A 21,833-nucleotide genomic window follows, 5' to 3' on the forward strand; every position below is an offset into this window, starting at 1 on the left:
CCTGCCCAGGCTCAGGCATTTCAGAAAACCCTTCTGAGTGCTTGGGGCCAAGCACAGAGGCAGGGCTCTGGAAAAATCCTTGCACATGGAGGGCAGGCCCAGGGCAAGGGAGACAGGAAGGATTCCGTGAGCTCACCCCAGCAGCCGTCACCAGAGTTCCCAGAGAGGCTGGTGGCGTCGGGAAGGGGTGCCTGGGTGGGAGCCGGCGGTGGCGGCAGCAAGGGGTGTGGGGCGAGGAGAGGGAGGATGGATGGAACGCGCTATAATAGCAGCTTTGTGCTCTGCTTCCCAGCTCCCTGGGAACGCCAGGAAGATTATGAAACCGGTGTCTTTGGGAATGCCAGGATATTAGCTGGAAAAAGAATAATACGAAAATAAAATAATGCTCGGGATGGAGACAGCAGACGATTAGCAGATGGAGCCAGGGCCTCCCGCTCCATGGAAGGAGCCAGGCTTGGCCCCGGCAGAAGGTTTCAGGGAAAGGCTGCCCGTGCTAATGAGCAGACAGGGCCTGCCTTCCAGCAAGATGTCTTCAGGAGGGAAACTGGCAGGCAAGGCTCAGCCTGCTGGTGGACCTGTGGGCCAGGAGAGGGACGGTAGGAGGCAAGGGGGCGCCACAGGCCTGGTCCTTGGGCCTGGACAGCCAGAAATGTCAGATTACCAGGAAGTCCACCACCCACAGCCCTTCCCTGGACTCCTTCAAGGTCCACCTCCCAAAGTCCTTCTCTAAGAAGCCTCCCTCATTAGACCCCACCATTCTGGAATGACTCTTATTCTGCCCTCCAGCACCTCAAAGATGCAGATCCTATTGGGTTGATTTGTACTCACATGGGAGTGCGTCTCTTGTCAGACAAGACTTCCCCGTGGGCCAGGCCTCCACCATCAGATCAGGGCATCATTAAGAAGTAAAGATCACTTTGCTCCCACCAAGGAGCGAGGAGAACACATCATTATCCCCTGCTTCCCTCTCTAGGACCCTGGCCATGCCTTCCCCACATAATGGATACACTCTGCCTCTCTCAGAAAGGCACCTAAGGGGACACCTGGGTGGCTTAGTCAGGTTAGCATCCAACTCTTGATTTTGGCTCAGATCATGATCTCATGATTCATGAATTCAAGCCCCACGTGGAACCCTGAGTCAGGCTCTGCACTGGTAGCACAGAGCCTGCCTGGGATTCTCTCTCTCCCTCTCTTTCTTTCTCTGCCCCTCCCTTGCTTGCTTGCTCTCTCTCTCTCTCTCAAAATAAATAAATTCAAAAATAAACATTAAGAAAAAAAGAAAGGCATCCAAGTAGGGAAGGGGGGCAACGTGACCACCCTCCTCATTTTCCTCAGGCATGATGTACTTCGCAGCCCTCTCAGTCAGAGATGGTCCTTGGACCAGCAGCACTGGCATCACCTGGAGTCCTCTTAGAAATGTAGACTCTCAGGTTCACCCAGACATGGAATCCAGAATGTGCAACAAAGCCACCATATTGCTCCTATGTTGACTAAGGCTGAGAAGCACTAAAGAAGTATCATGTAGTTATTCCTTACGATGCCTCTAGGATGTGGTGACTTTCACGGGTGAGGTAACAGAATCGCTAAAGGGATAAATGACGTATCCACAGCTAGGAAGCAGAGGGGGCAGAATCCAAACCAAACCTGCTCCCCTGAGAAACCTCACCTATCCCACCATGCTCCCACCTGGTGAATCAGCAGACATCAGTGACCAGTGGGTAAGACCAACCCCCAGGCAAGTAGCCGGGTCCTGGCACCCAGAGATCCCTGCCACCTGGTCCTATGATGCAGGGTGGACTTTAGTCCCTGTGCCTTGCTGGGGCATCAGTATGTCCCAGGACGAAAGAGAGCAGGTTCAGGGGCAGGGGCACATAAAAGTGGCGCTGGAGCTGAGAGAGAGAGAGAGAGAGAGAGAGAGAGTGTGTGTGTGTGTGTGTGTGTGTGTGTGTGTGTGTGTTGGTGCTGATGGAGGTTTGATTCACTGAAGTACAGAATGGTCCAGACAGTTACTGTCAAATGGGCCTGTGGCCCTGTCCAAATGCTGGCCACACTTAAAGACTTTCCAAGGCTGTGTCCTCCAACTCCAGGTTTGTGGGATCGAGCCTCTCCAAACACTGTCTGCCTCTGGCTCTCCATGTCAGCCAAGTTCCCCCAGGACTCAGAGGGCTTCACTATGTTGGTTTCTTCTCCGTATCACAGGCGAGTCACATCTGCTTCACAACCAACCACCTCCCCGTGTCTGTTGCCTTGACGTTTGATTTCAATGATCCCTTGCGACATTTTCTCCCACATGAAGAATAAACAGATTGGTCTCTCTGTTTCTGGGAAGCACCCCCCTTCATCGTCCTAGTCACCGAGCCATGAAAGCTTGGCAGTGGGGCCCCAGCCTAGTTCATCGTCTTCCCCCAGATCCTGGCCAGCCCCAGAACCCATCCACACTTCCGTCCATGTGTCTCTGGCTACCTCTGGCCTTGCATCCTCTCTCCCACGGCCCTGGCCTCCCTGCCCTGGGCGGCCTGGCAAGCGCTGCCTGATCCGCCTTCTTCACACAGCACTTAACCATGTGTGTCAGACTTGCCGGGGCCAACCATGAACTCATCGCAGCCCCAGGCCCACCCCGCCCGCCCCATGACCCGGCAATGGGAGAGGCCCTAGCATGTGCCCAGCGGAGACTCTGGGCCCATCTGACCCTCTCCAAACTCTGTCACTGAACTTCCCTCTACTCCTGCCCCTAGCTCCCACCTGAGATGGTCACCTCATCCCAGGTCACAAACCAAGACCCCTGATGGTCTCTGCCCTTCCACCCCAACCATCCTCCGTGACTACTTGATTAATGGCCCTGAAGCCCAGCTCTGACAAGAGCAATTCTCTGCTTAACCACCCACACTGGTTCCCTACTGCTCACTGAACAGAGTCCTGTGGCCATCATCAATAGCTCTTTGCTCAGCACTGTTTGGGTTTTTTTTTTCCTTTCTAGATACTCTTCTCCCTATCCTTTTTTTTTTTTTTAATATTTTTATTTATTTCTAGGAGAGAGAGAGAGACAGCATGAGCAGGGGAGGGTCAGAGAGAGAGGGAGACACAGACTGTGAAACAGGCTCCAGGCTCCGAGCTGGCAGTCAGCACAGAGCCCGACGCGGGGCTCGAACCCACAAACCGCGAGATCATGACCTAAGCGAAAGTCGGACGCTTAACCGACTAAGCCACCCAGGCGCCCCTCTTCTCCCTATCCTGATGGTGCTGTCAACTACAGAAAAGGGGCATGACCGAAGATGGCCAATCAGAACATCCATTCCACACCTTCAGGCTGGCATGGGCACATGACCAAGAGAGCTAGTCAGTCACACACAAGACTGTCACAGCATTATGGAGAAAATAGCACCCTCCTCTCTGGGACCTCCAGCTGTGAGGAAAACAGGATGCCAGGCAGGCTGGGCTACTTTATCTACCAGGACTTCACTGGCTGTCAAGTTGATGGCAGTCTTTTTCGTGCGCGCCATCTTTGTTGCCACACAGAATGCGGCAGTGAGAGAATGAGGCCAAGATGGAGGAGCACGTCAGAAACAGAGTCCTGCCAGGTTTAATGCCTGTTTACCTTCTGGGGCTCTTCCATCAATCTGAGCCCTTCAACTCCTTTTCTCTTTTTAGCCCATTTGATTGAGTTTCTGTTTGCCTTAGGGTGCCTGCCCAGCCTTCTCAGACCTGGCCCTGACTCAGTTCTACCACAGAGGCCTTTACCCTCTCACCTCTCCGCTGGAGCCACAAGACCACCCCCAGGCCCTGCCCTGTGCCCAAGACAGGCCCTTTCCGATGGGACAAAGGGAGTCGACAGACACCAGGCCTGCCCCACGAGCCCTCCAGGTGTGGCTGCTCCAGCTGGGGCAGCAGTTACCTCCCACCCAGCCAGAGCACGAGCCCAGCAGCCCAGAGCTCTGCTGTCTCCTTTCAGCCTCCCACCACTCGGCCCCAAAACATCATCAGACATCTGGCATTATCCGGCCCCCAGAGGGTTTCCTCTCTCACACTGCCACCACGGGACCTGGCCCACCATCAAGGCCTGAGAGGGCTGTAGCCAACGTCACCTCCCTTCGCTGTATCCATCCCACCAGATCCTGGGCCTGTCCCCTGTACTCCCTGGCTCAGGGCAACCCACTGCTCCTCACGCAGACCAAATCCTCATGTATGTGCGCACGTGCACACACACACACACACACACACACACACACACACAGCTGGTGTGCACAGACATGCTCGGATCCCATCCACTATAGAAGCTGATGGGCCCTGCTCCCTAAGTCACCGCCCAAAGGCCCAGGGGGATGGGCAGTCCTGGCTGGATTTCAGAGAAAGGGTCTCGGGCTGACATCTCCTCCCATCTCCAGGAATCCCCAGGCCGAAGCAGAGCAGAGAACGGTACTCCTCAGGCCAGCCAGGAAGGGCCTGCTTATCTTTTGGGGGAACACATCAGCCAGACCCTGGGTAACCCTAGCTGCCCCAATTTGGCTCCAGAGAGTGTGCTCTAAGGCAGGACAGCCAGCCTGAAGATTCAGTTTCTGAGGTATATCTCTCCCCCAGAATTCCCAGGGATGCCATGAGATGCCTTCTGTCCAATCAAGGACATTCAGGGATTATTAGACCTCTCGGGCTACTCCCTGGGGTGAGGCCAAAGCCTCCCAGACCCACCCTGCAGCAGCCGGCCTCTTCAGGAAGAGCCAGGGGACATGTGGATGGCTCGGTCAGTTAAGTGTCCAGTTCTTGATCTCATGTCTCACGTCATGATCTCACGGCTCGTGCGTTTGGGGCCCCGCATTGGGCTCTGTGCTGACCGTACGGAGCCTGCTTGGGATTCTGTCTCCCTCTCTCTTGGCCCTTCCCTTGCTCGCTCGCTTGCTTACTCTCTCTCTCTCAAAAATAAATAAATACATTTAAAAATTTTAAAAAGAAGAGCCAGGTCCCTCAGCTCCAGTCACAGGTCAGACCGAGACCTCTCTGCCTGCTCCCAACCTGACTACACAAAGAAGCAGTGGGTCTCCCAGCACCAAGAAGGGAGCCATTTTATTTCAGGAGCGCCTCCAGACTGCCACCCCACTTTCCCCACAGGAAACCCCAAGGGAACTGAAGCCAAGGTGACCAGCTGGTGCTGCATCTGGAGTCCTATCCCACACGCTCCTTCTTCAGCCCTGAACAGCCCTCAGAGAGCAGGTGCACCGCGCTGACCCACCATGGGCCCAGAGACCACCTACCAGAGTGCCCTCGAGGGCGAACACGGCCGCAGGCCCCGTCTTCTCCAGGGGCTCCATGCGGCGGCGCCAGCGGCGGCGGCGGAAGGCGTCCGTCTTGCGGTACTCCAAGTGGAACTTCCAGCCAAAGAGCGAGGCGTACTCCCAGCCCTCGCCCTCCGCCTCCGCCTGCCTGTGCTGCGTGGGGGAGAACAGGCAGACTCAGGCACTGCTGGGTGGCTTGCAGGGAGTCCTTGAGTTGGGCTCCTGCTGTGCCTCTCTGGCCTGCCCTCCACGATTCCCCACTGGCTCCACACCAGCACCCTCGGGTGGGAAAACCTGGGAAGGCCACCTGGAGGAGGGGGGCTCTGAGAGGCTTCTGCAATGACAGGAGCCCAGGTCAGAAAATCAGGAGCCTCACAGCCTGGGCTGTGAGGACCCGAGGAGCCAGAAAGGGAAGGTCGGCTAAAGCAGTGCTGAAAACACTTGGCTTTGGGTTTGTTTGTTTACTCGGATTATGAGTGGATTTCATGGATCCAAGGTTTTCTTGTCATTTCCTTTTTCTTCTTCACCTCCCAGCTTATAAAAATAGGAGTGGGTAAGTGAAGATCTGTTTCCTGGCCCCAGGCTCTTTCTTCCTGAGGCTAGGCCTAGGTCAGCTGTGGAGGGAACCCCACTCTGCATTTCCTTGAGGGGACCCTTTCCCAGACCTGGAGGGAGCCCTGGAAGTCCCTTCTTATTCAACTGGTGACCTGACACTGTCCTTAGATGTCCCTCAGGCTCAGGCCATGAACTAAGCAACAAATGCCGGTCCTAGAGGGCAGCTGAACCGGGCGAGCCACGCTGCCTGACATGGTTCCCCTCTGTCCCCTGGGTGCCCCTACAGGGAGAGTCGAGTCTGTCTGATTCATGGCAACAGAAATGGTTTGTTGCCTCAAAACCTTCCTTCTCCCTGGACCCAGGGACATCCTTGTCAAGATTCTCTGTGCTCAATGAGAAAGGAAGAAATGTGGGTGATGCCAAAGGCTACTTTTGGACTGGGGGAGGCCTGGTTTTTAGGCCAAAGTTCAGCGGTGTGCTTGGGAAGGAAGAACACAGAGCAAGAGACCCCGGGGAAGGCGGGCACTGAGGCTGTGCAGGACCTGAGCAGCCGCGGGACTCCAGGAGCAGGCGCGTGCGCTGTGTGCACTTGTATGTGCCCACGCTACACCTCTGTCCTGTGGGTACCCGGGCATGCCTGTGGGCATGGGTGCTTGCACCGTGTACACGGCCTCTGGTAAATGCTGAGGGCGCCCACCAAGGTCACTCTACCAGCCGGCCCACTCACACAGTACATACCTCCCCACCTGCCAGCTCCGGCAGTCCCCTTCTCCAGGGTGCTGCCCATGCTGAAGGAAACAAGCCCCGTGGGGAGAGTACGTGCCTCAGGCCACCTCCAGCAACCCCCAGCCGATGACACAGCTAAGAGGACATAAACTCCAGTCCCCTTGCCTCCAGGTGAGAATGATTCTCTGCTGCTCCAAGGTGCACTCCTCCCCAAGCCACAGCTCAGGCCAAAACTGACTTGATCTAACCCAACATCTGTGCTCCCAGCACTCCTGAGAGCACTGCTTCAATAAACTACCTGCAGCCAAGCCTGTGCTCAGACTCTGCCTCTAGGACACCGAGCCACAGCCAGAGTCTGGGTATGTCTTTGTACCTTCCCGGTCTGTGTGCAATTCCAAGTGCATCTCCTTGCATAGTCATGGGCATTTGGGTGTTCTCTGTCTATGAGCAGCTGGACATGCATGGTAAGATCTGTGTGCGTGCTGTGCATGTGGCTGGTGTGATCTGTGAGCATCTCGAGGGAGCTCAAGTGCCTTATACGTGTCCCGAGCACACACACTTGTGTCTGTGCACACAGGTGTGCTCCTGTGCCCAGCTGGCCTCCCCCAGCCAGGGCTTCACCCCCACCCACCACCTACTGGGCTCACCCTCTTCAGCGCCTCCATCTGGCTGAGGTCCCTCCTGCGCAGGCGGACCCAGCGTCGCCGACGATGCGTGTAGTACATCTTCTCAGCAGGAACCCAGTGCTTTGGCTTCCGATCCGGGGGGATGGGGATACTGTACTCCCAGCCTAGGGGAAGGGCACCTGCCAGTCATTGCCCGGCCATTCCCCATCTCTCCGGAGGCTATCTCTCCCGTAGGGGCACACTCACAGGCTCATGAGTGACCACTGACTCTTAATTTATAGCTACAAGTACAGGCTGATCCACAAAGTCTCGTGGATAAAGCAGCTCATTGAAGGCCAGTTTCCCAGGGCAAAAGGCCCAACACTCAGCTGTCGCACCAGCACACCCTTGAATTTGCTGGGATGGGTCTCACCGGGCCCCACGTGCTGCCCACCTTGCTCGTCAACGGCCCGATTGAGGTCCGTGGACCACTCTTCATCTTCCCACTTCCAGCCCAGGGGGCACTCAATGTCATCCTTGGGAAGCACTTTCTCCCCATTCTAGGACAGGCAAGTGTGAGAAGATACAGGTGTTAACAGGGAAGCAGAAAAGATGCAACTTGACAACATACATCCTCGAAGCCCCAGGTGCCACTCCAGATCAGCGTCCAACCCCCACTGGTTCTCACACTGCTTCTCTGGAAACCAGAGCATGAAGGGGAGAACTCGGGAACAGGGAAGAAAATGTCCCATCTTCTCTGAGCTACAGGCTCAAATGTCCAGGACCCCAGGAAAGAAAATCGCACCTGCCACTCAAGCACCCACTTACCACATCCGTATAGTTGTCACTCATGTAGATCCACTGGCCTCCAGGAAGCCGGGTCTGGTTCTCAAACACCTCCTCCACGAAACTCAGGTGGCCCGCATCAATGTCATGGAGCAGGCTGAAGTGAGGGAGGGAGGGCTCAGAACCTCCTCACCCACCCACCACCTCCAGCAGAGGACCTCAAGGCCTTGGCCAACCTTCCCAGCCTCACACCACCAACAACAAGAGGGTAAAGAGAAGAGGGAAAGGAGGGACAGAGGGTCAAGGGGAGAGAGCAAAAGGGGATGCAGGGACACCTAAAGACACTCACAGACAGAAGAATACGCCACCACCAAGATAAGGAAAAAGAAAGACATAGAAAAGAGAAAGAGGGCTGAAGACATCAAAAGCCTGGTGAGTAGTTGAAACTCAACAGATAGATAGTTGTTGAAATGGAAAATGCCATCAAGCTGTACGCTTAAGATTTGCATGCTTGAGATAATATATATTATACTTCAATTTCTTAAAAGTAAAAAAAAAAAGAAAACAAAGGAAATCCAGTTGTTGAACATCAATCAAACAGGAAAAGACAGAGGAGAAAGAGATAAGGGACAGTGATGCAGGTAGCCAGCCTTGTTCTGAGAGGCACTTAAGAGAGAAGGAGGGGCCTCAGGCATGGGAAGGGTTGACATGGAGAGGAAGAAACAGGCTGTGGCCTCTTGGATAAGAAGGTTGCAACCAACAGATGCAAATTCAAATGGAGGCCAACTTTAGTTTAATAATAAAGGACTTCCTTGGAGCACCTGGGTAGCTCAGTCAGTTAAGCCTCAGACTTCAGCTTGGGTCATGATCTCACAATTTGTGAGTTTGAGCCCCTGTGTAGGGCTCTATGCTGACAGCTCAGCCTGGAGCCTGCTTTGGATTCTGTGTCTCCCTCTCTGCCCCTACCCCGGCTCACTCGCTCTCTCTCTCAAAATAAATAAACATTGGGGCGCCTGGGTGGCTCAGTCGGTTAAGCGTCCGACTTTCGCTTAGGTCATGATCTCACGGTTCGCGGGTTCGAGCCCCACATCGGGCTCTGTGTTGACTGCCAGCTCACAGCCTGTAGTCTATTTCAGATTCTGTATCTCCCTGTCTCTCTGACCCTCCCCTGCTCACGCTGCCTCTCTCTCTCTCTCTCTCAGAAATAAATAAAACATTTAAAAATAAATAAATAAATAAACAAACATTAAAATAATAATAATAAATAATAAAGGACTTTCCAATTGTTAGAGCCCTTCCAGAAAAGAATGGCACCTAGCCAGCCCCTGGCCCCAGAAGGGTTCAAGTGGAAGTCCCCATGAGCATAGGGGCAATAGGAACAAGTAGAGCAATTCATAGGACTGTAGCCTTTCAGAGAAAGGACCAGGGCAGATGGGGGTCCCCCAGCCTCCCTGCCCATGACTCACGTCTTCTCCGGACACACAAACCAGTCTCCAGCCCAGGTCCAGCCGGTCGAGGGGCGGAAGCTATCTTTGGGTAGCTTGATCTTTCCCGTGACATCAGAAAACTTGGGGTAAGTGAGGCCTGTTGTGCCCCAGTTCCCAACCAGGGCCAATTTGGTCTGGTTCTCATACTGGAGAGTAAGCAGTAAAGAGAAGCGAGTGGGGACCAGCACAACTTGGGAGGAGGGGGGCAGACAGGCCAGGCCAGCAGCACTCACAGTTTCAGCAAAGACGGACAGCTTTCCCTCAGCAAACTGGTTGAACTCCTTCTCATCCACAGAAAGCCCAAACCAGAGCTTCACCCGTATCTGCACTGGCATCCGGGCTCCAGGCACCCCCTCCATTGGATACTAGGTACCAGAGAAGGACAGAAACCCATCATTCCCTTTAGGATCAGGATGTCCCAACTGAGACAGGAGCGGTGGGTGGGTGGGGGAAATCCTCCAGGACTGGACCTATTATCCTGACACCCACTAGATATATGTCCTCTTGGAGGACTTACCAGAATTTCACGGAAAGGGAATATATAAATTTTTTTTTTAATTTTAATGTTTATTTATTTTTGAGACAGAAACAGAGCACGAGCAAGGGGAGGGGCAAAGACAGAGGGAGACACAGAATCCAAAACAGGCTCCAGGCTCTGAGCTGTCAGTACAGAGCCCGACATGGGGCTGGAACCCACAGACTGCGAGATCATGACCTGAGCCGAAGTCGGACACTCGACCGACTGAGCCACCCAGGCACCCCGGGAATGTATAATTAAGGTTTCTCCCCACCCACCAATATTCCTCCTCTCCAAAGAAGACTACATCATCCACACCTAGGCGCTCTCTGACAAGATGAGTCACGCCTAGACTAGGGTCCCCCAATCTCCCCTCCCACCACATACCATTTCTGTTTCTTCTAGAATAACACTGCCCAATGGAACATGGAACATTTCTGTTGTAATGAAAATGGTTTCTATCCACATGGTCCAATCTGGTAGCACAGCTTCCATGGCAACTGAACACTTGAAACGTAGCTGGTGTGACCAAGGAACTAAGTTTTTAGTTTTATTTCATTTTAATTAACTTAAATGTAAATAGGGGCACCTGGGTGGCTCAGTTGGTTGAGCGTCCGACTTCGGCTCAGGTCATGATCTCATGGTTTGTGGGTTCGAGCCCCGCGTTGGGCTCTGTGCTGACAGCTCAGAGCCTGGAGCCTGCTTCAGATTCTGTGTCTCCCTCTCTCTCTGACCCTCCCCTGCTCATGCTCTCTTTCTCAGAAATAAATAAAACATTAAAATTTTTTTTTAAAAATGTAAATAGCCCCTTATGGCCACCATATTGGACAGTGCAGTTCCAGAACATATGTCTAAAGGAGATAACAATGATCCAGGTCTGGAAGGGGAAGTTAAAGCTTCCTCCTTAATTTTCAGTTTGTTTGAGACACAGGGTTGTGTTTTTGTTCATTTTGTTTTGGCTCGATGTTAGCGTATCATCTGATAGCCCTGTCCTTTCAAGCGCTTATCAGCATGTTAACCACTCATCACTGGTCTTCAATTGCTTATTATCCTGAAACTTTCAGAAGCTCTGCCAAAATGGAATAACCACAACAACCCAACATGAAACATTTATTCTCCGCAACCACTTCACTGTTTGACTGAAATCAATGGTCAGATACGGCCTGAGGAACAGAAGTTCACTCTTAGAACAACACCCCGTCTCTTATAGGACGAGGCACATTAAGTACCTAGGTTTCGTGAGCAGGAGCCTGGAGGGGTACTTCCTCCTCTGCAGTGGGGGTGGGGGCTGAATGAGAGGAGAAGGGAGTTTTGATGGGTTCAGAGGAGGAAAACGGGGCCGAGGTAAGAGGTCCCCAACAGGCAGAGGAGGCCTAGACCCCAGGAGGGGGAGCCCAGGCCAGGTAAGGGGTCAGAAAGGGGTGCAGGACATGCCAAGACAGTGATGGCCTCACCCTTCACCCGGCCTCCCTGCTTTTGGTTCATCCATGGTAAAGCCTGGAGGAGGCCCTGACCCCACATGTCACCCCCTGGAAACCTCCCATGACTGCTGGCTTCAGCTGTCCCCTCCCTGGGGTGGTTAGTGGCCTTTTTCCCTCCAAACCACGAGCCCCAGGGAGATGGCAGGAATGCCTGACCCTCCCTTCCCCCTCCACCCCCAGTCTCTCCCCTGCCCTCCCCCAGACGGGGCCAGCCTGCCGGACCCAAAATAGCAACAGCAAATAAAGAAATGTCTAGTTTGGGGCTCCTCTCCCTCTCTACTGGTGCTCATTTTTTCCAACTTTGGTTTAAGTTAAGAAACACCAATGTTTTCTTGGTCTCTGCTTGCTGCCAACATTTTTGTAGAGCTTGCTCAGGAGCTACTGGCGGGGCTCGTAAACTCAGTGGGGAAGACTGAGAGAAACAATTCTATATCTCTTNAGGCTGCAGGGCCGAGAGGTCAGAGCCTGAAACTCATCCTATTCAAGTACATCCCCACCTGCACTCTAGCCAGACAGCCTTTCCCGGTTAACCCCACGCCGACGCGGCAGCTCCTTGACTTCCTTTCCCTTCTGCCCTGCGAGGCGAGGAGCTGGCTTGGGAAGGAGAAAGAGCAAGATGCTAGGAGGTTAGGACTGTATGGGGAACATGCCCCAGCTGGCATGTATGCAGGTGAGAGGGGGCAGCCCACTGCCTGACACCTCCCCACTCTCTCTCTAAGCAAAGCTGGCCTCCCCCATGACCCCAAGTCCAAGTATCTGCTCATCTCTGCCTTTATGTCAGCCTCCGGTCATGCTGGTGGAGGCTCTTCTCCCCTGGGAGCAAGGGAGCTCCTCAGGGGGATAAAGAGGAGACAAGTGGGGAGAAAATGACCCTCTTTGATCACCTCGTTCCAGCAAGACCCATGACCTGTGTCACCTAATTCAATCCTGGAAACCTATGAAGTGGGCAGCCTTGTGTTCATTTTACAGGGGAGAAGACGGCCAGCAGTTCAGAGACGTTAGGCGACGTAGGATTCCAGCCAACCCTGTAACCTGTCCACATACACTGTGCCATTGAAACCTGTCCTCTCTACCCACCCCAGGGAGTGACAAGAATGACTAGCCAATATGTGAATGGCTGGAGCAACAGCCACTGAGAGGCTTGAGGCTAAGGCTAGCCAACAAGGACTTTGTTGGAAGAGGAGAGGAAGGTGCTGGTCCTGGTGTGGATGGAAGGAGGGGTGGGGGACGGAAGGCTGAGAGCAAGGGCCTGGGGCAGATGGGCCAGGTTGGGAAGAAGGCCAGATGGCTTATAATGTCTACAGAACCATCTGGAGTGAGCGGTGAGTGGCAAGGGGCAGGCCTGCCTTCCAGAGCCACTCCTCCTCCGGCAGGACAGCTTTAGTGGCAGCCCTCCTAACAGGGACTCTCTTCTCAGACCCAGGCAAGTCACAGCACAGGAAGGGATTCCCCTGAATTGTGTCCTGGCCACCAGGTCACAGTATACTCCAAGCAAAGTGGCCTTGGCTCTCTATTCCCACATTAATCCAGAGAGGAGGGTAGGGGACCTCAGGTACCTGCTCACATCCCTGTGACCTAACCCAAGGCTGGCCAGTCAAGAAGATAGACAGGGAGCGAGGATGGGGGTTGGAGGAGGAAGAAGGGGAGGAGAGGTGCGGGCAGGACATGAAGGGTACTGGATTACTTGCCCCCAGCCCCCTGAGGGGCCAGAGCCTTAGGTACACTCGGTGCCCAGACACCAGCCTTCCCACAGGGAAGAACTTGAATCTGAGCATGATCCCAGCTGTAGTCAAAGCACTAGGGCAGGGCATGGAGGTCTGTGCCAACGCTCTTATAGGCCAGGATGAGGGCTGAGAGCCGAACCCCTCTACTAGAGACCTGGTTGGGGAGATGGAGAACAGCCTCGGGAGTCAGCCCCTCCCAGAAAGCCGGGGGGCAGAGGGGCACAGACCCTGCCTCATTCATTCCCAGCGCCCCTGGATTCCAGCTCTCACCTGCCAACTTTCTAGACCAGGTGTGTGGAGTCTAAAGACTTAGCAGGGGAGAGAGAAGGGAAATGGTTTTTCACAAAGCCCTTGGCCCCTGCTGAGGGTCAAGCCTAAAGGTTTTTGGTTAGATGGAGAACAAGAGGGGACACGGAACAGGAAGGGGACAACCTGGGAGAAAATACGATCACAGCTTGAGAAAAAAGAACCTACTTTCAGAAATATCGTCTGTAGCTTCCCACAATTCTTGCCACAGTAGCTGGCGCCCCGCCGGGAGAAGAGGACCTCATGGGCGGGCACCCGCTGGTACGCCACTCGCTTGTCTCCCTGCAGCATCCAGATGATGATGTCCGGCAGGCTGTTCTGGGGCTGGAGAGAGGATGGCGGTCTGGGTGGGGAAGGCCCACGCCTCGCAGCCCACCACGAGACACCCAAGCCTCTCCTCCCAGCTCCTGGCTCTCCCACCGCCCACTCTCAAGGGCCCCCTTGACCTCCCAGGGCTGGCTGGGCACCTCTGTCTTCAGCAGCTACGAGCCCCCAAGGACAGGGCATGAGGCTGCCTCCGCTCACATCAGGAGCCTGCCAAAAATTCACTGAGCTGAGTCCACATTTTCTGCGAAGAGATACTCCTGCATGGAGCCCAGAGCTTATGTTCTTGGACCTCCCTCCCCTGGGTAGATGGATGCTTCTTGGCGGGGACAGAGATTGGAGGATTTGATTTGACCTGAGACAGGACATCACACTTAAGATGCTATCCTTCGTCCTCACCCCTGAGAGTAGCAGCGAATCCATAGATTTCCCCCTTCCTCCTTCCCAGAGGACACTCCCAACCTCCTCTCTCTAATAGCAGGGACTTGTGGGGTCTGGTCCTTTTCTGGGCATAGTGACACTGGATTCTGAAAATGGTGACTGGCCCAGAACAAAACTGCAAGGCCCTGAGTGAGAGCCATTGGGCATAGCCCATCTGCTTCCAAAGTTGGTGAGCAAAGTGGCTCAGTGAGGTGGCCCTGGGTCTCTAACAAGGGCCACCACTGACAGCTGATGCTCCTGGAGCCTCACTGGGCACTTCCCGACTGCACTACACCCTACAGCAAGGACAGGCAGCCCTATTCGCCAGGTGAGGAAATCCAAGCTCAGAGAGGGTAGGAGCTACCCAGGTTCCTCTGACTCCAAATAGTGGTTCCTAACCACTCTTCCAGTGTGGTGCCCAGACAGCAGCAGCTGCATTCGCTCCTGGGAACTTGCTAGAAATGCAAATTCTCAGGCTCCACACGAGACATGCAGGATCAGATGGGGTTTGCAACCTGTTTTAAACAAGCCCTTCAGGGGACTCTGATGCACACTCAAATTTGAGAAAGACCCTCTCTGGGTTCCCTTGCAGTCAATAGCACGCACTTGACCTTAACCCCTCCCAGCCATATCACAATCTGTGCTGAGAGTTCCAGGGTCAATCTGGGCCAAGATGATGGAAGGCAGCCTTTGTCAGATTGGTTCGTGGCCACTGCATAGGGTCAGCCTGTGGCTGGGCAATACAGTGTTCCCCTAGGTAGGGGGCCACAGCTCAGGAACGAGTCCAAGGCTCACTCTCAGGGACCAACTTTTTGGGCTGCTCTGAGCAGCCTCCTACCTCCTGGACCCCCCTCTCCCCTTCCACAACTCGCCTCTCCAGAAGTCCCTCTCAGGCCCTGCCCTTTGCCACATTCCTTCTGGGGAGATCCTTCCTCATCATCCCCACCCTCCTCCATAGGGGGGACCACACACCTCTGGTCGGAGTGGGCAACAGCTGCTCTGCCCATGACATATGAGCAGAACTTTGTCCTAGTTCTGGACAAATTTGGAGAATGCTGGCTTGCCCTGGGAACTGGGTGGGCACACTGGACCTGGGGTGGGGAAGGGGGTGGTATGCAGGTGGGGACAAACTGCAGCCACTACTCTCTGATTCAATATAACCGACTTCAGAGCTACTGCAAAGCAGCCTCCTCAGGCCTGGGGCTCAGAGGCACTCAGGATAGCAGGAAATGCAGGGCCACCAGAGAGAGAGGCAGGTTCAAGGCCAGGTGCAGACAGGTGCTAGTTGGCAGGTCCCCAGGGAAGCAGACCCCAGCACTGAACCTGGAGCCAGGCATCCCGGACCCAGCTCTGTCTCTGACATACTTGGGTGACATTTACTGAGCACATTTGGGGGCACCTAGTGAACAGAACTACACACTGGGCTCTGAGCTAGGCCCCATAACACCCAGGATCTCCTGCTGCTGCAAATGGGGGCACTGAGGATTAGAAACATTGAGTCACCTGTCCAAGCTCACGCAGCCAGAGCTGGATCACACTCCAGACAAGTCCCCATGTCCCTCCCCGTTCTGATGTTCTCAGGGAAGAGGAAGAAACCCTCCAGGGTTGACTACCTCCTCCGCCAGGGCCCGGAGACGTAGCAGCCAGTCTTCCGCCTGCTCCAGGGCAGCAGGGAGCTCGCTGTGGCCAAGTTTCAGTGCCAAGGCCGCCTCAGCGATCTGGCCTAGGTGACGGCTGCGCAGCCTGTACAGGTACTGGTCCAGGTGGGTGGCAGAGGGTATCTCTTGGACGTCGCCTAGGGGCTGGCTGTAAGGGACAGACAGATGAGATGAACCCAGCAGTCGGCCAGGTCCAAGTACACGTGCTGTACACACACATGCACACAGACGCCTCCCCCAAATAGGCCCTACACCCTCCACCTGCCTGTTGGGTACTCCATGTGCCCTGGGTGCCTTCCCCAGCCTGACCCACAGGCACAGTCATCTCCGTGTGACCTGCTCCATCCTCACCTCCTCCAGGAAGCCTTCCCTCACTACACTGGTCTGTGTGCCTCTTGCTCTGAAGTCCTTCAGCTCTTTATTCTGGAGCAGCCTGTTTGGAACTTAGGAGCTCTTTTGCATGTGTGTCGCCTCTGCCCAAATGACTGCAAGCCCTCAGAGGGCCCAGCAGGTCCCTCCGTGCCCTGCATCCTCCCAGAGCAGGGGCTGGAGTGCTAAGTTGCCCTTGGCTGAAATGAATCCATTCTGTTGTATGCACACGTTCTTCAGGAGGGAAATTTATGGACCCCTGACAAGCCACTGCAGACAGACACTGTGGGGAGGCCGGCAGCCAGCAATACAGATGTGTGACCTGGGGCAGCCCCACGACACCCCTCCCAGAAGCCTTTGGAGAGGAGGTGCGGGGTACATACAGCCCCAGAAATACAACCCTAGGCCCCAAATGGGGGTTGGGTTTAAACTCAATCCTATTTGGAGGCAAAGAACTCTGACCCTCCCCATCCCTCTGGGCTCCCTAGAAGTCTTTCTTCACATGGCCCTTCCTCACCATACTAAGCCTCCAGGGCCAGTCCATACACACACAAGGGTCATGCAGGGAAGGTGGGGCGGGGATGTCTGCGCTCTCCCTCACCAGGCAGGAGCCCTCTGGATTATCCCTGCCTGGGGGTGTGGAGGCCGCTCCACCCCTGCCCCACCCCCACTGAGCCCTTGACTCCCAAGCAGGACATCAGTCAAACCCGCTCCACCAGTCCTGCCCCCACCACTTGCAGCCCCCCCACCTCACACTCCCCTCCCCGCAGTGTCTCGACTCCGGCTCCCGGCTGATTTATTTTTCTGCCAATTTCCCCGAGCTATGCAGAACCAATTACCGCCGGAGCGCAGCGGCACCGCCGCCGCCAGATACACCACTCTGGCAGGCCCTCGGCGCACTACATTTTTCCTGTTATTTTTTTTAATTGAATTTTTAGGGTGGGGGGAGCAGTACGCAAACTCCATCTCGGGGAAACTTAAGCCCCGGGGCCTGTCTCAGGTCACGTACTGCACACCCTGTAGTAATATAATATTTACTGCCCCGAGGGTGCCGCGGATGGGGCTGCCCCAGGCCAGGAGAGGGGCGGCCTCCATCCCCAGCCCACTCACTCAGGGTGGAGGGGCATGCCGGTGGGTAAAGGGGGGCCTGGGCCAGAGTCCTGGGCTGGGGCCTGCCTGGGAAGGAGGCCTGAGTGGGCCTGAGGGTGGGGGCAGGCAGATCTGGAGTTGGATATGGAGAGCTGAGCCAACCAGGCTGATTTATGCTCCCAGGCTAGGTGGGGAGCCGGGAGGGACTGCCACCAAAGGGAGATTTTCATAGAGGCCACCAGTCCGGCCAAACCCCCCCAGAAACAGCCAGGACCATGACTGCCACCAGCAAGATGTCTTGGCCCTTTCCCACCCCAGGAAAGCCCAAGACAGAGGGTACCGAAGGAAAGGGAGACTGGAAAACGGAGGTCAGATGCTATTGTGCCCCCGACCCCAAACGGGGGCTGTTGCCCTGCCAAACCTGGCTGACTCGGGAATAGTAGGTAGGCCCAGGGCAGGGTTCGGTGCAGGCTGAGAGCAGAGCTGGACACTCAAAGTCGCTGCTGCCCCCTGCAGTGAATGCGTGTCCTTATCAAGAATAGCCATCTGGGAAGGACAGTGTCTGGCCTGAAAGATGAACTGGTCCAGGGATCATTCATTCCATTCCTCATGAGTTAGTCCTGTCTCAGGGCAGGGGGTTGTGGGGGGAACCCCGGCCTGCCTGCAGGGATCACCCAGAACAGAGAGGCCAACAGGCTAGATCCCCACTGAGCAGCCGCAGAGGCAGAAGTACTTCCTGGAGGAATCTCGTCAGGCCAAGGGCCAGATGGCGTTCTGGCCGAAAGAACAGCACGTGCACAAGACGAAGGCTCAGGGGCAGGAGGGAGCACACGCGGGGTGGTGAGAGGCTCCAAAGGGCCGGAGGGTAGGACTTCTGGTGCGCATGAGGCAGAGGGGGGGTGGGACAGAGAGGCCCCTCTGCCAGGATGAGAGCTAGGACTTTTTCTGAAGGCAGCGGGGGCCACGCAGCCAAGGTGGCGCGGCAGAGTTTTAGGAAGACTCCTGAGAATGAACTGGATGTGCCGGCAGAACATTCAGGCAGAGATGTGTAGCAGGCAGATGGGTCCGCAGGTCTAGGGACCCGAGGAGAAGGCTGGCCTGGAAGAACAGAGGAGGCACCACTCGCAGGGGCAGACGGGCTACCCGGGAAAAGGGGGATGTGAAACCAAGGACACTGATTTCGGAGGCGGGACGAGGCTGGCTGAAGGAATGTGAGCAGCTAGTGGTCAGCGCTAGTGCACTGGCTTGGGGCCCCAGCGCTTGTCAGCACGGAGCCAGAGGCGAAGGCAGCACTCTTGCTGCTGTCCTGGGGCTATTGGTGACCTCAAGTGGTGCCTGAAAGAATCTGTCCCGACGCTCACTATTCCTCCCTGGAAAGCCATTTGTGCATTCCAAGAAGATGGGAACCTTCCCCCCAACTCCTGATCCTCTAACTCAATGCCCCCAGGGGGCCCCCAGGACCCTCTATCCCCAGGAGAGGGACTCTAAGGGGACCAGGCTTTGGCAGAAATGTGAGACTAGAGTCCTGAGAGGGGCAGCGAGGGCAGCCCAGGACTCTGGTCCCATTCATCTCCAATGTTTCAGGCACCTGAGACCTCCCAAGGTCCACACGACCCATGAGTCAGTCAGGAGCAGTGCTGCGAGTAGAGCCCATAGCCCTGGCCTGCCCGCCACACCCAGGCTGTCAGGCTCCAAGCCCCTCCCTGTGCTGACTGCGCCCGCCCCATGTGCCCCTCCAGCCTCACTCTGTCCCCCAACTTCCAGACCACAGATGTCCTCAGGTACTTCCCACCCAACACGGCCAGTCCTCGGGTCCTCATCTTCCTCTAAAGCTGCTCTTCTCCCACCGATCCCCTCTGAGAATAGCCCTATGTCCACCCAACTGCTCTGGCCAGAGCTGGGGGATTATTCTGGACGTTCCTTGAGCCCCCACATCCAACCAGACCCAGTCACTTGCTAGAGGTGTGAATCCTAGCACAGAAAGGGTTCACTATGAGGCCACTGTCATTATGATACCTCCTCAGGAGTGCACACTGCCCTGTGCCTCTCTCGGCCCCCATCCCTCCCCATGCCATGGCTTGGGTGACACCTTCATCCAATGTCCGCTTACCACCCCACCAACCCCCCTGCCTTACACTGCAGCCAGGGAGAGCATCTGAACCACAAGGACCCCTGTGGCCCCACCCAAAGCCTCCCAGAGCTGAGCTCACCTTGGCGGACCCCTGAGGCCTGTGTGTCCCATTTGGCCTTCATCTTCCCCTGCCAACCCCGGGAGGAAGCGGGCATTTTAGACTTCTGCACCCTTGCCTGGACAGTTCTCTCTCCAAAAGCTGGCTCCTACTCTTCCTTCAGAGTTCACATCGGGGGCATCCCCTACTCCAGGAAGCTTCTCTGAATTCAACTTGAGCTTGATGCACCTGCTCTGAGCTCCTCCAGCACACGCCTCCAACTCCCCAACATAACGCTGCTTCACTTGCTCACTTTTGCCTTTGTCACCTCGAGAGGGGCTGAAGCTGCAGCCTTGTCAATATGCTTTAGGTGTCTGGCACGGAGCCCACCAGCCTTCAGAAAGATTTGGAGAATGTGTGAATGATCTGCCTGGAATTCTACCACTGAGGGGCAGGGGAGTTTCTTTGGGGTAATGTTTTGTTTGCTAAAGACGTGCTTCCCAACCAGGATACAGAGAATGAGAGGGCACTGTGTCAGGCAGCCACGGTTATCAATTTCTGAGTGTGAAGGCACTTCTCAGACATTCAGCACGAGGGGGAGGAAATGATAAGATTGAGAGGAGAATAGAATACAGTTTCATACATTTACACTTAACTCCACAGAAAGTAGAAAAACAACTGTGTATCATTAAGCCCATTTAACAGCTGAGAAAACTGAGGTCCAGAGAAATGAAGCGCCCAAAGCTACAATGCTGGTTAAAGGGACAAGAAGCTAGATCTTCTGACATTTTTTCTTAATGGTAATTATAGCTCCCATTTATCAAATACTTCCTGAAAGACCAAGCATTTTGCTTACATGCTATTAGAAGCAGTTCTTCTTAATATGTGGTTGAAGAGGAAGAAACCGAGGCTCAGAGAAGGTGGGTGGTGAGCCCCAAATCACCCAGCAGTGGAGGGGAGGCTGAGATGCTCCCCTTTGGCTGGGCCTCTGAGCACCCCCGCTTTCCATCACCCCCAGAGCCCTCTTTTCCTGAAGCTGACAAGCAGCCGTGTTAATAGAAGGCTAAATAGAAAACGGGGTCCCCGATGTGGCCTTGGGGAGGAGGGGCACTGTCACCCCCACCAGCCAGCTCCTCCTGGAGATTCCATCAGGGAACTAGAAGGTCGGGGATCAGAGACACAATGGTCCCCATTCAGGTGAGCTGGGCCGCGCCAGGCCCGCAGCTGCCGCTGCTGCAGGGAGATTTATGACCTGCTCTAAATGTCACCTTTTCAACTCCCCGCGCTGGCTCCACCACCTTTGGACTCAGCACGGGCTGGACTGCTGGCCAAGCGCGGCTGGGGAGACGTGCCGCCACTCACTGCCACACACGAGCACTCCTAGGGCGAGGGCCTGGCTGAGCCAGGAGGGGAGGGCACGTGGGTGCCAGGCACCACCTACCTGCAGTCTGAGATGAGCTCATCCATCAGCTGAGCCAACAGGGAGCCCAGGTCCTCACTGCTGCACTGCGCCTTCAGGGCCAAGTGGACTTGCTCCAGGCCAGCTTCCTGCGGAACCGGCAGGCAAACTTGGGACCATCACTTAGGGCAGAAGGTACACACCAGATCCCCAACCCCCAGGCCCCGTCACTGACATCTGAATCCGTCACCCTGAACTGAAGGAGAGAATAGGTAGAGCAGAGAAGGCAGAGCCCAGACCCAAAAAACTAATCTGTCTCGCCTCAAGAACCTTCCTGGGCTCCCCACACCAAACAGATCCAAACTCCCAAGCCTGGGACCCCAACCGCAGGCCTGGCTGCAGGACTTGAGTGCCGTGTGCAGGCTCCCACAGGACTCCGCCCATTCCACTCCTCACGGGGCCCCCTCGAGCCGGTCTGACATCTCACAGGTAAGGACCTGCTGAGCCCACACCAGTCCCCACCCGAAAGGGCGCATCCTTCCAATCATCCTGCCCTTCCTTCAGGAACAGACAACCTCCAAGAGCAGGGAGTTCCCTCTCCAAACTCACAGCCCCGTCCCTCCCTGGTCACATCCGTCTCCTCCCGGGGCTCCTCTGCAGCTATCTCCATGGGCCTCAGCCCCAAGCTGCGAGGCAGAGAGCCCTCACAGGATACCTGTCAGGTAGAGGGCTCGCCCCTCAGTCCTCTCAGGTCCCCTCCCCACCTGTCAGCCTCCCTGAGCACATGCCATTCTGAGGACAGGCCTCGGGAAGGACGCCCAGTCAGGACCCTCAGGGAGCGTCTTGTGGGAGAACGGCTGAGCCCCAAGGAGTCTGGACCTGCAGAACACGGACACCAAGCCCTCCAGAACCTGGGTGCTGACTAGTCTCCTCCTTCCCCAAGAGCTGCCAGTCT

General features: G+C 55.5%; 1 protein-coding gene across 12 annotated transcripts in view; it reads right to left on the reverse strand.

Moving 5' to 3' along the window:
• DYSF (dysferlin) overlaps positions 1 to 21,833 on the reverse strand; it is a 220,569-nt gene that overhangs the window by 99,633 nt on the left and 99,103 nt on the right. For all 12 annotated transcript variants that reach the window (XM_077766310.1, XM_077766308.1, XM_077766305.1 and 9 more), the window contains 9 exons: positions 20,921 to 21,027; positions 15,809 to 16,001; positions 13,620 to 13,775; positions 9,657 to 9,788; positions 9,403 to 9,569; positions 7,979 to 8,093; positions 7,605 to 7,710; positions 7,193 to 7,335; positions 5,244 to 5,417 (listed from right to left, as the gene is read on the reverse strand). In XM_077766310.1, coding sequence (XP_077622436.1) covers positions 5,244 to 5,417; positions 7,193 to 7,335; positions 7,605 to 7,710; positions 7,979 to 8,093; positions 9,403 to 9,569; positions 9,657 to 9,788; positions 13,620 to 13,775; positions 15,809 to 16,001; positions 20,921 to 21,027 — 1,293 coding nt within the window. The remainder of the gene's footprint in view (positions 1 to 5,243; positions 5,418 to 7,192; positions 7,336 to 7,604; positions 7,711 to 7,978; positions 8,094 to 9,402; positions 9,570 to 9,656; positions 9,789 to 13,619; positions 13,776 to 15,808; positions 16,002 to 20,920; positions 21,028 to 21,833) is intronic.

Source organism: Crocuta crocuta, unplaced genomic scaffold (genome assembly GCF_008692635.1).
Source record: "Crocuta crocuta isolate KB4526 unplaced genomic scaffold, BGI_CrCroc_1.0 scaffold113, whole genome shotgun sequence".
In the NCBI taxonomy this organism is placed as follows: Eukaryota; Metazoa; Chordata; class Mammalia; order Carnivora; family Hyaenidae; genus Crocuta; species Crocuta crocuta.